A 15,006-nucleotide genomic window follows, 5' to 3' on the forward strand; every position below is an offset into this window, starting at 1 on the left:
GTTTCTTGAGGTGGGCTTGTATAGCTATAAACTTCCCTCTTAGAACGGCTTTTGCTGCATCCCATAGGTTTTGGATAGTCGTGTTTTCATTGTCATTTGTCTCTAGGTATTTTTTGATTTCCTCTTTGGTTCCTTCAGTGATCTCTTGGTTATTTAGTAATGTATTGTTTAGCCTCCATGTGTTTGTGTTTTTTACGTTTTTTTCTCTGTAATTCATTTCTAATCTCATGGTGTTGGGGTCAGAAAAGATGCTTGATATGATTTCAGTTTTCTTAAATTTACTGAGCCTTGATTTGTGACCCAAGATGTGAACTATCCTGGAGAATGTTCCGTGCGCACTTGAGAAGAAAGTGTAATCTGCTGGTTTTGGATGGAATGTCCTATAAATATCAATTCAATGTACCTGGTCTATTGTGTCATTTAAAGCTTGTGTTTCCTTATTAATTTTCTGTTTGGATGATCTGTCCATTGGTGTAAGTGAGGTGTTAAAGTCCCCCACTATTACTGTGTTACTGTCGATTTCCTCTTTTATAGCTGTTAGCAGTTGCCTTATGTATTGAGGTGCTCCTATGTTGGGTGCATATATACTTATAATTATTATATCTTCTTCTTGGATTGATCCCTTGATCATTATGTAGTGTCCTTGTCTCTTGTAATATTCTTTATTTTAAAGTCCATTTTTTCTGATATGAGTATTGCTACTTCAGCTTTCTTTTGATTTCCATTTTCATGGAATATCTTTTTCCATCCCCTCATCCTCTCTGTATGTGTCCCTAGGTCTGAAGTGGGTCTCTTGTAGACAGCATATAGATGGGTCTTGTTTTTGTATCCATTCAGCAAGCCTGTGTCTTTTGGTTGGAGCTTTTAATCCATTCACATTTAAAGTGATTATCGATATGTGTGTTCCTATGACCATTTTCTTAATTGTTTTGGGTTTGTTTTTTGTAGGTCCTTTTCTTCTCTTGTGTTTCCCACTTAGAGAACTTCCTTTAGCACTTGTTGTAGAGCTGGTTTGGTGGTGCTGAATTCTCTTAGCTTTTGCTTGTTTGTAAAGCTTTTGATTTCTCCATCTAATCTGAATGAAATCCTTGCTGGGTAGAGTAATCTTGGTTGTAGGTTCTTCCCTTTCATCACTTTAAGTGTATCATGCCACTGCCTTCTGGCTTGTAGAGTTTCTGCTGAGAAATCAGCTGTTAACCTTCTGGGAGTTCCCTTGTATGTTATTTGTCCTTTTTCCCTTGCTGCTTTCAAGAATTTTTCTTTGTCTTTACTTTTTGCCAGTTTGATTTCTATGTGTCTCGGCGTGTTTCTCCTTGGGTTTATCCTGTATGGGACTCGCTGCACTTCCTGGACTTGGGTGGCTGTTTCCTTTCCAATGTTAGGGAAGCTTTCGACTATAATCTCTTCAAATATTTTCTCGGGTCCTTTCTCTCTCTCTTCTCCTTCTGGGACCCCTATAATGTGTATATTATTGCGTTTAATGTTGTCCCAGAGGTCTCTTAGGCTGTCTTCATTTCTTTTCATTCTTTTTTCTTTATTGTCTTCCGCAGCAGTGAATTCCACCATTCTGTCTTCCAGGTCACTTATCCGTTCTTCTGCCTCAGTTATTCAGCTTTTGATTCCTTCTAGTGTAGTTTTCATTTCAGTTATTGTATTGTGCATCTCTGTTTGTTTGTTCTTTTTTTTTTTTTCAGTATGTGGGCCTCTCAGTGTTGCGGCCTCTCCCATTGCAGAGCACAGGCTCCAGACACACAGGCTCAGGGGCCATGGTTCATTGGCCCAGCCACTCCGCGGCATGTGGGATCCTCCCAGACCGGGGCACAAACCCGTGTCCCCTGCATTGGCAGGCGAACTCTCAACCACTGCGCCACCAAGGAAGCCCTGTTTGTTTGTTCTTTAATTCTTCTAGGTCTTTGTTAAACATTTCTGGCATCTTCTTGATCTTTGTCTCCATTCTTTTTCCAAGGTCCTGGACATCTTCACTATCATTATTCTGAGTTCTTTTTCTGGAAGATTGCCTATCTCCACTTCATTTTGTTGTTTTTCTGTGGTTTTATCTTGTTCCTTCATCTGGTACATAGCCCTCTGCCTTTTCATCTTGTCCATTTTTCTGTGAATGTGGTTTTTGTTCCACAGGCTGCAGGATTGTAGTTCTTCTTGCTTCTTCTGTCTGCCCTCTGGTGGATGAGGGTAACTAAGAGGCTTGTGCAAGTTTCCTGATGGGAGGGACTGCTGGTGGGTAGAGCTGACTGTTGCTCTGGTGGGCAGAGCTCAGTAAAACTTCAATCTGCTTGACTGCTGATGGGTGGGGCTGGGTTCCATCCCTGTTGGTTGTTTGGCCTGAGGCAACCCAACCCTGGAGCCTACCCGGGCTCTTTGGTGGGGCTAATGGCGGACTCTGGGAGGGCTCACACCAAGGAGTACTTCCCAGAACTTCTGCTTCCAGTGTCCTTGTCCCCACGGTGAGCCACAGCCACCACCCGCCTCTGCAGGAGACCCTCCAACACTAGCAGGTAGATCTGGTTCAGTCTCCCCTGGGGTCACTGTTCCTTCCTCTGGGTCCCGATGTGCACACTACTTTATGTGTGCCCTCCAAGAGTGGAGTCTCTGTTTCCCCCAGTCCTGTCGAAGTCCTGCAATCAAATCCCACTAGCCTTCAAAGTCTGATTCTCTAGGAATTCCTCCTCCTTTTGCCGGACCCCCAGGTTGGGAAGCCTGACATGGGGCTCAGAACCTTCATTGCAGTGGGTGGACTTCTGTGGTATAAGTGTTCTCCAGTCTGTGAGTCACCCACACAGCATTTATGGGATTTGATTTTGTTGTTATTGCCCCCCTCCTACCATCTCACTGTGGCTTCTCCTTTGTCTTTGGACATGGGGTATCTTTTTTGGTGAGTTCCAGTGTCATCCTGTTGATGATTGTCCAGCAGCTAGTTGTGATCCTGGTGTTCTCACAGGAGGGATCCAGAGCTCGTCCTTCTACTCCACCATCTTGGTTCAGGGCCCTCCTCTCTTTTGTTATTTAGTTCATGTCATCTGTTTGATATTAATCCTTTGAAATTTGCTGAGATTTCTTTTATGGCGCAGCAGGTGTTAAATTCTTGTAAATGTTCCAGGTATGCTTCAAAATAATGTGTATTCTGCTACTGTTGAGTATGCTGTTTCATAAATATCTGTTAGATCCGTTGGTCAATTCTGTTGATCAAATCAATGATATCATTTCTGACTTTCATTTGCTTAATATGTTAGCTTCTAAGAGAAGTGTGTTAAATTTTCCCACTATTATTATGTATTTGCATATTTTTCTGTATGATTCTTTCAATTTTTGTTTCATATATATTAAAGTTATGCTACTAAATATATGCAAAGTTAGCTTTGCCATACCTTTCTGGTGAGCTGAACTATGTATCATTGTGAAGTGACCTTTTCATCGGTTCTAATGCCTTTTGCCTTAAAGTCTGTTTTATCTGATATTAATATAGCTACATCAGCTTTCTTTTAGTTAGTATTTTTCTATATCTTTTTTCATCTTACTACTTTTAACATTTCCATATTCTTATGCTTACCTAAATCCATGTAGCTATTTTTTTTGTTGTTTGTTTGTGCTTTTTTTTTTTGATGTTTTGCAGTACGCGGGCCTCTCACCGTTGTGGCCTCTCCCATTGCGGAGCACAGGCTCTGGACGCACAGGCTCAGCGGCCATGGCCCATGGGCCCAGCCGCTCCGTGGCATGTGGGATCTTCCCGGACCAGGCACGAACCCGTGTCCCCTGCATCGGCAGGCGGGACTCTCAACCACTGCGCCACCAGGGAAGCCCCATGTAGCTATTTTTTAATCTAGTCTATCATTATCATTTTACTGTAGTATTTAACCCATGTGTATTTATTGGAAGCATTAATATGTTTATGTTCCACTTTGACTGAATTCCATTTTGATATGTAGTATTTATCATTCCATTATAATATTTTCTAATTTCCAGAATAGTGACTTCTTTGACCTGTGAGTCATTTAGAAGTATATTTCTTGATTTTCTTTTTTTCTTGCCTTCTTTTAGATTGGTTTTTTTCATTTTTTTTCCTTTCACTAGTTTCAAAGTTATATGTTTTATTTTAATTTTTTATGGATTATCTTAAACATTTTATCATAGTCTAAAGTTAATGTCTCCACTCCTCCTGACCAACTCAAGGATCTTAGAAAACTTTAATGTCACTCACTTTCCTCCTGACATATATGCTGTTGGTGTTTGTATGTGTATTGTTCTATTTTTTTCATCCACAAGACAGACATTGTCTCTGTAGCGTTATACAATCAATGTTTGTTTATACTTAGCCAGTAACTTACCACTTTTATGATTATTACTTCTTCTTGAATCTCAAGCCTTTCATCTGTGACCACTTTCCTTTTATCTAAAGTACATACTATAGAGGTATGTTTGGAACTGTTGATGTTTATTTTAAAATACTTTTATTTTGCATGGTTTCCCCTCCTAGCATATTAAAGCTATCTTTTCACTGTCTTCTAGTTTCCACTCTTGCTTTTAGGTAGCTATCTATAAATTCATTGTTATTTCTTTGAAGATAATCTGTCTTTTCTCTCTGGCCATTTTAAAGATCTTCTCTATGTCTTTTGTGTTACCTAGTTTCACTCTGATATTTCTAGGTATGAATTTTTATTAATTTATCCTGCTTGAGTATTATGGGAATTTTGATTATTGTCTTTCTCCTGGTCTAAAAGTTGTTAGTCATTATCTCTCCAAATTTCTTCTGCTTCCTCAGCTTCTTTCCATCTAAGACTCTGAATATATGTTAGAGCTTTTCCATCAGTCCTATGTGTTTCTTAATCTCTCTTGTATTTTCCATCCCTTTGTCTTTTTCTGTTGCATTCTAGATGATGTGCTCTGATGTATTTTTCGGTTCAAAAATTCTGTCTTTAGCCAGAGCTAATATTTTGTCAAATATATCCAATGCCCTGAATTTAAAATTTTTATTATTTTTTTGTTTGTAGAAATTATATTTGATTCTTTTTCAATATGCTTGTCCCTTTTTATAGTTTCTTGCTCTTTACTCATACACTCAACATTACTCTTTCAGTTCTTTAAACATGTATATTTTGTAGTATATATCTGATAATTCCATTATCTATAGTCTTTTGTAGGTCTAATTTTACTATCTGTTGTTTCTGCTTTCATTCATTGTTTCTTTTTATCTTATGCATTTTGTGAGCTTTGACCAGGAGCTCATGTTTCTTGGTATTTTATAGGTGACAGTCTTTGAAACTTGGATTGAAATCAGATTCCTTTAGAGAAGATTATGTTTCATTCCACCAGTTGCCTGAGAAAACCACCAACCTGGGCTCATTTGTAAATAGTTTATTTAAAAATAATTATCAGCTAGATGGGGCTTCCCTGGTGGCACAGTGGTTAAGAATCCGGCTGCCAATGCAGGGGACACGGGTTCAAGCCCTGGTCCAGGATGATCCCACATGCTGCAGAGCAACTAAGCCTGTGCACCAAAACTAATGAGCCTGCGCTGTACAGCCCACAAGCCACAACTACTGAGCCCACGTGCCACAACTACTGAAGCCCATGTGCCTAGAGCCTGTGCTCCACAGCAAGAGTGGAGAAGACACCACAATGAGAAGCCCGTGCACCACAACGAAGCATAGCCCCCACTTGCTGCAACTAGAGAAAGCTCACGTGTGGCAACAAACACCGAACGCAGCCATAAATAAATAAATAAGCAAATAAAATCTATTAAAAAATAATAATTATCAGACAGCGGTTTTGCAGACCTGTGCCTTCCAATTCGCAAGGGAAAAATTTTTGTTCTCCTCCTTGAAGCAGCATGTTTTGCCACAGAAAATTTTCCTGGCAGGTAGGGGAAGAAGATGAGAATATATTTTTAGCTCACCCCTACACTAAAAGTGCAACCTTTTAGGATCTCAGTTTTATGCAGGGGGGAGTCTCCTCTTTTACTCCCTCCTGGGTAGGCCTTTGGTTTTATTTCCTATCCTCCCATGTTCCAAAACAGTGAAAACTAGTTTCAACTCACAGTGTTTGGCAAATACACTCAAGGCAAACGCTAGCCTCTGTGTTAACTTTCTGGGTTCCAGCTTTTACTTGATTTTTGTCTTCTGAGTAGTCCTTCCTTTTTTGCCATTTCATTGATATATTTTAGATATTTTAACACGCTTTTCCAGCATTTTTAGTTGTTTTCAGCAGGAATGTTGGTCAGAGCATATCGTCTTCCATACTGCTAGAAAGAGAAGTCTACCCTTTAGGTTTTTTGTGGCTTAGAAGTTGCCTTCTCCTTCTCCCTTTTCATGCAGTTTTAAAATGCTAACAAATGGCTGTCACCCAAACGTATCTAACCAAGCTGCACAGTTGTATTACCCTCCAGTCAGATTTCTTTTTCTCCTTTTATTTACCCATTTCGACCACCAACCAGTGCAAGAGGTAATATGGTCAGAGTTGATGTGTAGTGTTGCTCAGAAGAGGGTAAAAAGGTGGGAAAGGCTGCATTGTCATTGCTGGGGCCTGATTAGAGAAACTTATTCTTGTTGTTCTGTGTGGGAGACCAGAATATATTTTCTCCTAAAAACAATATGATACATAATTTTGAATGTAGATGAAAAAGTACTTTTAGTATAATTATTCATGTGCATATGAATTAAATGAGCTCTTTAAACTTGCTTATAAATTTAACCAACCATTAATTAAATTCCAACAAAGATAATTTAAATAGAGCATTTAGAATACAATCATGTGTGATATGCTTTGAATAGTTCATTTTTTATATATTTATGTCTTATTCCTCTAATTACATTGTAAACTTCTTGACAGTAGGAGTCATCTCTTTTACCTCTTTATGCTTCCCCACATCTTCAAGCCTAAGGATTCTCAGTAGTTGGCTGGTCATTTATTACAAAGGTGGCAGCCAGTAGACCATGGAATACCTTTGGAGTTCTTTTATTTTCCCTAATTTACCCCCTAATAAGTATACTGATTGTCCAGTGAAAAAAAACACAAATGCCAGAAGAAATGGGGCTTTGAATAATCCACTGATGTGCTTCTTTCTAATGATGGCTGACTTGCCAGTTATTCTGTAAATCAGCTACTCAGCTAAATTCTTAGTCATTAATAAAACTAAAGTATTCATATGCCAAAATCAAACACAGAGTGTATGAACAAATAACCATTTGGCTATGTGTGTGCATGTGTGCCTTAGAGTATGATTCTAACTTATTCTAGAGTTATCTGTTTGCATGTTTGTTTGCTTTTTCTGGTCTCTTTCTATTCGATTTTTAAAGAAAAAATATATGGGGGGACGTTAAAATAGAAAAAAATAATTCATAGATTATAAAAAATATTGGGAAACATCCATTTTCCAATTTAGAAATAATGTATAGCTCACAGAGCATCACAGTTCAGGGGGGCAAAAATCAATATGTGTTAAAATTGAAAATGATTCTTTTATAAATGAAGCTGACCAAAATTTTCAGCGGGACTGTTGCCTGAAGGAAAATTTCCTGGGCTCCAGCCTCTGTTATGCCTAACAATGAACCATACAAGTCTAGACAGATGGTTGGATTCCACAGTGTTTCTCATGTTACAATATTTCTTCCTATTGTCTCTCCTGAATTCTACAGGGAAAGGGAGAAATGCTATAACTTTCAAAAAGTATAAAGAATATCTTTGGTATAGTTTGGGAAGTCACAAGTAATAAACATTCATTATCTTGGAAATCTCTTCTTCTGTTTTAGACATGCTTCCTTGGTTAAAATTTGATTGCTTATGTTGAACTGTATGATTTAGCTTCCTTATATTGCTAGAAGTAGAAGGTGTATTTATGTCTTTTTTCGTCTATGTTCCCTGTCTCAAAGTATGCTAACATCATCTATTCAGTTTTGAGCTATGGTGAGGTAGAAATTTGGGACTCATCCTTAAGACCATTCATAGCCATCCAACACCAACAGTGCATATACTCCCTAAACAGTTCTCAAATCTGTCCAATTTTCCATATCTCTGATATCATCACTCTGGTCCAAAGTCCTTGTATCTCTCACCTGGATTATTGCAATAAGTACCTAAGTGATCTTCCTGCAGTCACCCTCTTCCTCCCTGCCCCCTTATATACAAACTACGTTCAAAACAGAATGATCACTCCCAAATGTAAATCTGGTTGTGTTCCTACTGCTACCAGTAGTTTTCTGTGACTCTTAGGCTAAACACAAAATTCCTTACCTGGCACACAAGGCCCTCCACAGTCCCTGCTTACCTCTCTAGCATCACTTCATGTCAGCTTTCTCTTTTTATGTCTAGTTCAGCCAACCTGACCTTCTTTCATTCCCTCTATATTTCCTTCTACGTTAGGACTGTTCCCTACCATTTTAACTTCATTAAGCCCTGTTCCTCTTTCAGAGGTTAATTCAGGCATCACATCCTCAGAGAAGCCCCCCTTGACCTGCCCTATCCTTACCCAAATGCTTAGGTCAAGTCCTGTTGTTTGCCCTCACAAAACCATGTATCTTATCTCTCTTTCACAGCACTTAGACAAAAGGAAGAGATTTATGATCCTGTGCATCAGGAATCAGGGTTTCAAGTGAGGAAACAAAAGCAAAGAAGAATATTTAGTAATCAGCCTCTAAGATTCAAGCCCATACTTCTAACCCACAGAGAAGAATATGCATAAAAATATTACACTTAAGGGTTCTGAAAAGAGCCAGGAATTTTTCAGTAAATAAATATCAGATATTCTTTAGTCTATCTATTCTTTAGATAGACAACCTGGTCTATCTAAACTGCTGCTGAGTATGTAATTTAAGACCTGGAAACATTTTAACAATTGTTCCCAACCAATCCCCTCAAAATATAGATGAGAAAAGTAAATCTCAAAAGTGAAACTCAGAGGTCTCACAAATAGTTAATAGTAGAGAATGAAGTGGAATTAGTTGTTGAGCACTATTATGTATATTAGTTTTCCTATTTCTAGGTCTTTTCTTTACTACATACTCTCTCTGCTTAAAATATTAACAGAAACAAAGCAGTTAAAATTTATAATGGAAGACTACTGTCTACCCTAAGAAGATGATACAGCACTAATAAAACATTAAGCCTTTAGACAAAGGGGTGATGTGCTATTAAAATTATATTATAGTGCAGTTTTATTTCTTTGTGCATGAGCTCTTCATATTTTCTTTTTATACCTCTATTTCTATATGAAGTCCTATAAAAAGGATCCTGGGAAAGTGAACTCCCTTCTTGATTTAATTTAGGACTTGAAGAAAAGTGAGAGTCCTACTCACCCATTACTCATTCCAAACAAAGTTTGTTCTTAGCTTTCTCATCCACCAACTGCATTTCCCAATTTCCATACTAACCTTCCATTATAGCCACCATCTCCCTTTTTCAGGGAATGGTGGGAATGGGCTATCATTGCTGCATGGCCTCTTGCTCACTCTAGTCTACTGATTAACTCTCTGACCAGCCCTTACTGTTTAGTTCTCTTCATAGAAAGGCAAGCTAATGGTCAGCTTGTACCACAAAACATTGACGTAAACACTTGAGCTAAAAGGGACACTGAAAACCATTTAGTCCAACAACCCAATCCATGCAGGAATACTCTATGAAACATCTTAAACAGAAAAGAGATTAAATTTATATTTACGTTTAAATGCTTCCAGTAACTAATTTCATGACTTATGTAAATGCTCTTTCAAGTAACAAGACTGTTGTATGAAAACTCTGCTTGTGTTCTTCATCAACGAGTACATGATTGTCTTCATGAAACAAGTCTGTTGCATCCTAAAACTTTGCTTTGGCACTTCTACGTGTGTGTGTGTGTGTATGTTTGTGTGTGTGTGTGTGTGTCTGTCTGTCTGTGTGTGAATGAAAACCTAAAGTACAGCGAGGATAAAATTCAGGTTAGAATGAAAATTACAGAGTTTAGATTTCACAGCTCATCCTTCATTTTCTGTTCCTGTTAAGTCATAGAATAGATAAAAGATAGAAAAACGCTTTCTTGCTATTTCAGATTCAAAACCAGCTTCTTAAAGTGAGGCCATTGTGTAGCAGAGCACATTTTCCCCAACACCAACACAATAATTCACTGGTTTAATAGTTTTAATGATTACTAAAACAGTGAAATATTGTGTTTCATGGATCTGCTAGATAACAGAGGGAGTAGATCATATATCTGTTGTACTTTCTTCCTTTTCAGGTTCTCTTTCTTTGGTAATAAGATTCTACATGCCATACAAGAGTGTCACAACCAGACAGCAGCTCCACTGTCTATTCTGGCAAATTCAGAGAGAGAATAACTTCCTTTGTTTTGTTTACAATGTATATTCTTTAATAAAAGGAAAACAAGCAAAATGATTTGTTAAACTACTATATAGAAAATAGATAAACAACAAGGACCTACTGTATAACACAGGGAACCTATACCCAATATTTTGTAATAACCTATAAGGGAAAAGAATCTGAACAAGAACATATATATATGTGTGTTTGTGTATGTATGTGTGTGTGTGTATATATATGAAATTGAATCACTTTGCTGTACACCAGAAACTAACACAACATTGTAAGTCAACTATACTTCAATTAAAAAAAATATTTGTTAATCAAGAGACTTTTCAGTATTTGTCAGGCATTTTTTGTACAGTCAGTGGGTTATTTTGTTCCTGAAATTACTTTGACTGCAATAGCTCATTACAGTATACTCATATTTATATAAGAAGTCTGTCAGCTGTATATGTGTTAAATGGGATATAAGTAGATCTATCCATATGATAGATCTAGGAAATTGGGTTTTCTGGGATTACATTTCTTTATTTTATTTGGCAATGTGCCTGGCAGTGAAGAGCTTTAAATTTGGCATCTGTCATTGCCTATTTTGGTCCAAATTATATGATGCTAAATACCATAAAGAATACTGCACAGGGGAAATCAGCAGTGGGTTATGAGAGTGGTAAACTTCATATTACCATGTGCTTGTGTCTGAATATTAGAGCTGTTAGCCAGATGCTTCCTGTAGACTTCCAGAGAGGCAAGAAAGTGTGGTGCCCCTGGGATCCAGAGGCACTGATATGAGGTATTCAGAATATACATGAATCATAGGGTATATTCATTTCACTTGGCTCCATATGATTCCACTGACTTCACTGTGGGTAACCAGGTCTGCACCAGGACCCTTTCCCTTCGGCTCTCTGATGACTTCGAGGTGCTGCCCATCTAGACCAGGCCCTGCAGTAATTTCACACACTCCCCTAAGAAAGTCCTCAGGGGCTGTCATGTATTTTCATGTGTTTGCTCTATTATTCCTCCCTGCTTGAGTCTTACAGATAATTGATGATGCTTCAGTTAATCATCTTTCCCCCTCTTTTGTTCACCAGGTACCTCAGGCTTGAAGGGGCTCTTTTATTGAGAATCGATGTCTTCTCCTAGGTAATTGATCACCGTAGACCCAGGGACACTCGACTCATCATCGAGGGAGGGTAATCATCATGAATAATCAAAAAGCTGTAGCTGTGCTACTGCAAGAGTGCAAGCAAGTGCTGGACCAGCTCTTGTTGGAGGCGTCAGATGTGTTAGAGGAGGACAAGAGGGAGGACCAGCGGTGCAGAGGTGAGGTCCTGATGGAAGGTGCTGGGGGGAATGGGGAGCAGCAGGTTTGCTCTCCTTTCCCCTGTCTGAACAACACATTTTCATCTCTGCCCTATTTTTCTTCTCTTGGCAGATGACCACAGAGAGATGAGTGGATTTCTAGGGCATGAATGGGACATGGGCTGTGGGTGGACGGGCAGGGGAGGAAGCCCACTTTGTTGCAGTGAATTGCTGTCAGTTCTAATTTTAAGCTTCAGTAAACATGAGGCCACAAGAAACAGTTTAGTTCAAGAAGAACAAAGGGTCCAAGTGGGCTGGTGCACGTAAATTTCAATTATTAAAAAATTGAAGCAACTTCTGAATGGTGGCACATACTTTTTTTTCAAACTAGGCTTTTGTGCCTCATCAGTTTCCATAGACTTCTACAGTTTCCACAAATATGTCATCTCATCAGTCCCATCTCTCTGTTTTGATCATCAGTACATTTTCTTATCTTGTATTTACATGCCATTTGTAAAATAAATCCACTCATACTGATAAATACTTATTGCATCATTATCAGAGTTTAAGAATTTGGCTTTTTTGCTCATTCATAGTTTGTGCCGTTCATAGTTTTAGATGAGTCATTGTTTGGGAAGTTTCAATCACAAAGTCTAGAAAGTTAAAGCAATTCTGATTTCTTCTCTAGCCAGTTTTGAAGAGGCAGCCTTCTTAGATTTCTTTTTAGCATTCAGATAAATTTCCCTTCATTTCTATCAGTGTGTCCCTTTTATGTGCTTTTAATATTTTTCTTTGTATTTTTAGTCATTTGCTATTCCTTACAGAAATAAGATCCCCATATAAAATGCACACTCCCCATCTCTTTTGTTATTGTTGATTATGTAATGGGAAAGGGTTCTAGGAGAGTCTTTTTCCCACATTCTTGTATATAGGCACATATATTTTTATAAGAGAACTTTTAGGTGCCTTTAGAAGTCTAATTTTTTGTAACCTGTCATCCAGGCTCCTTTCCAGATAACATGCCCCATGTCCAGTTGTTGCACAGCCTTAGTGTTTTCTTTCTTTACTAGCCAGACACATCAGAGTCTAACTTCGCTTGCTCCAGTGCTGGTCCTGGTTCTCCCAGGGCAGTGCGTTGTGTTCTGTTATTTCTCCTGAAGTTTTTCTCTTCTCCTTTTACTACATCATGTCCTTTGTCTCTTCAGCCCAAATTCCTTTAAGCTTTGTGTTCTCCTTAGTGAAGACTCTGAGCCCTCATTCGGGAAGGATTTTCTTTTTCTTTTTCTTCCCAAGTGCCACAGAATAGGAGAAATAATCAGTTTAGTTCCAGATAAGGCAAATCACGACTGCAAAATCACTCAGTTAGCCATGGCCCTTCAGGTAAGCTGCTTGGGGAAGTAAGTGACCAGAGAGGCAGAGGAGGCTACTGCTCGGTCAGGGGTGGACTGCTGGGGTTGGCTGAATCCAGTAAACCAATGGCGGAGGAACCCTGTGCTGAGCCATTGACAAACTCAGCATTCGCCCATCGCCACTGCATGTTGCGTGGTCCACCCGAGCGCCATCAGTGTGGTTGGACACAGTCTGAACACGGAGCCTGTCCCTCGGCAGGTGGTTTCTGAGCAGCTCTAGCTCACGGGTCGGGCTGCCACCGCCACTGATGTCATCACCCGCATGTGCTCCCAGAGAAAGGCATTAGTACAGGGTCACTTAAGGCGACGGGGCCAGCCGGTAGACTCAGACACGAACACTGTGGGTTTTATTCTTTTCCCTCTTCCTCTCAACCCCATCCTTTTTCTTCAGAAATTGTCATAGTCAGCATGGGTGACTAGTCCTAGCAACTCTAACCCACTGGGATAGAGAAGGAACTGAAATCCAAAAAGAGATATATTTTTAAAACATACTTCAGAGGCATCTTTTATTTCAGTATTCCCCAGTGGACTATCCACGTTCTGGCACGATCTGTACGGAAAGGGTGGTATGAGGAGGAAAAAAGGATTTGTGACAAATATATCATCATGAAGAAATTTTGAAAATATTTAAAGCTATTCATTGCCAAAATACAGTGAAATTCTGTGAATCCAGAAATCACATTTCTGTTGTCATTTAACTAATCCTTTGACTCCTGAGCTTGACACTCATGGACAGAGTATCCAAATAATTTATCAGAATTGAAGTACTTTTGAGAGTGAAAGAGCACTATTAATAAATACACTATGATTACATAGGACTGTCCTAAGCAAACAGAACTGAATAGTCATCCTATTCATGACTATTTAGAAATATCATTTAAGAAATTTTCTCTATGTGTATATTGGAAACATTTTCAGAGATTAAAATTATGTCAGTGGTGGTAAGAGGAGATTGTGACCACATAGGCTTCCAACCTTGTGGTTTTGCTTTCACTGGGGGAGTGCCATTGCACAGAGGGTGCTCAGTAGTTCTGGGTTACTGAATGGGGCAGGGGGTGGGGGGACAGTGGTTTCAGTGTGATACTTGTAAGTTATCCTTAGTAGTCAGTCCAGATCGATCCTTCATTGACATAGCCCATGCATTATCCCCTCAATGCCAAGCAGTCCTTCCCCTCAGGAGACTTCCTTACATTTGCCCAGCTGGTAGCAAGGACTCAAGAAGACATCATGAACCAAGGCAGAGTTAGCTTTTCTTCCTTCTCTTCTTTTTTTTCACTCTCTTTGTCATATCTCTTTTGTCTTATTTAGCATGTCTCATGTAAACATGAGACTAATCTTTCTTTTAACCATCATGGTGTGATTTACAAAAGTGATAAGATGTGATGCCAGTTTTCAGGGAGCTGACAGTCCACAGTTCAATGAAAGGATAGATGTGGCTAGAGAACAGTGGGATGAACGCTGAAAGAAGCATGCACCTGTGGGTTTGGGAGCACTCATGAGGGACATCTCAATTCCACTGGGAGATCATGGCAGGGCTAATGAGAAGTGGCAGTGTTTGCACTGAATGCTGAATGAAGTCAGTGGGCCTGAGCTTGGTCATGAGGCAATTGAGGGAGGGCAGTGCAAACAGTGAGGACAGGATGTGCAAAAGTATTGGAGAATTTTGTGCAGAGCAATGGCCTGGTCCATCTTGTTTTTAGCAAAATGGGAATCAACAGTTTGGAAGATGAAATGGATGGGGGGAGATAGAAAACAATGATTCAGGAAAGAATTACTGATAATTAAAAGGAAGAAATCGATTTTAGGATCCACAGAATTTGATAACCAATTAGATTCAGGGAGGAAGAGAACAAAAAGTCTAGACCAACTTCTGGGTTTCAGACTTGGGCGAGTCAGTGAATGATAGTAGCATTCATCAAAATAGAAAACAGAGAGGGAAATACAATATTTAGAAAAAAGGTGATGAGTTCAGTTTTAGATATGTTGAGTCTGA

General features: G+C 39.1%; 1 protein-coding gene across 5 annotated transcripts in view; it reads left to right on the forward strand.

Moving 5' to 3' along the window:
• ALPK1 (alpha kinase 1) overlaps positions 1 to 15,006 on the forward strand; it is a 116,046-nt gene that overhangs the window by 44,443 nt on the left and 56,597 nt on the right. For 4 of the 5 annotated variants that reach the window (XM_029235607.1, XM_029235605.1, XM_029235608.1 and 1 more), the window contains exon 3: positions 11,394 to 11,625. In XM_029235607.1, the coding sequence (XP_029091440.1) occupies positions 11,505 to 11,625 (121 nt within the window). In that variant the 5' untranslated portion in view covers positions 11,394 to 11,504. The remainder of the gene's footprint in view (positions 1 to 11,393; positions 11,626 to 15,006) is intronic. The other variant, XM_029235606.1, reaches the window with a different exon arrangement.

Source organism: Monodon monoceros, unplaced genomic scaffold, assembly GCF_005190385.1.
Source record: "Monodon monoceros isolate NGI ecotype Baffin Bay Population unplaced genomic scaffold, NGI_Narwhal_1 Super_Scaffold_20, whole genome shotgun sequence".
In the NCBI taxonomy this organism is placed as follows: Eukaryota; Metazoa; Chordata; class Mammalia; order Artiodactyla; family Monodontidae; genus Monodon; species Monodon monoceros.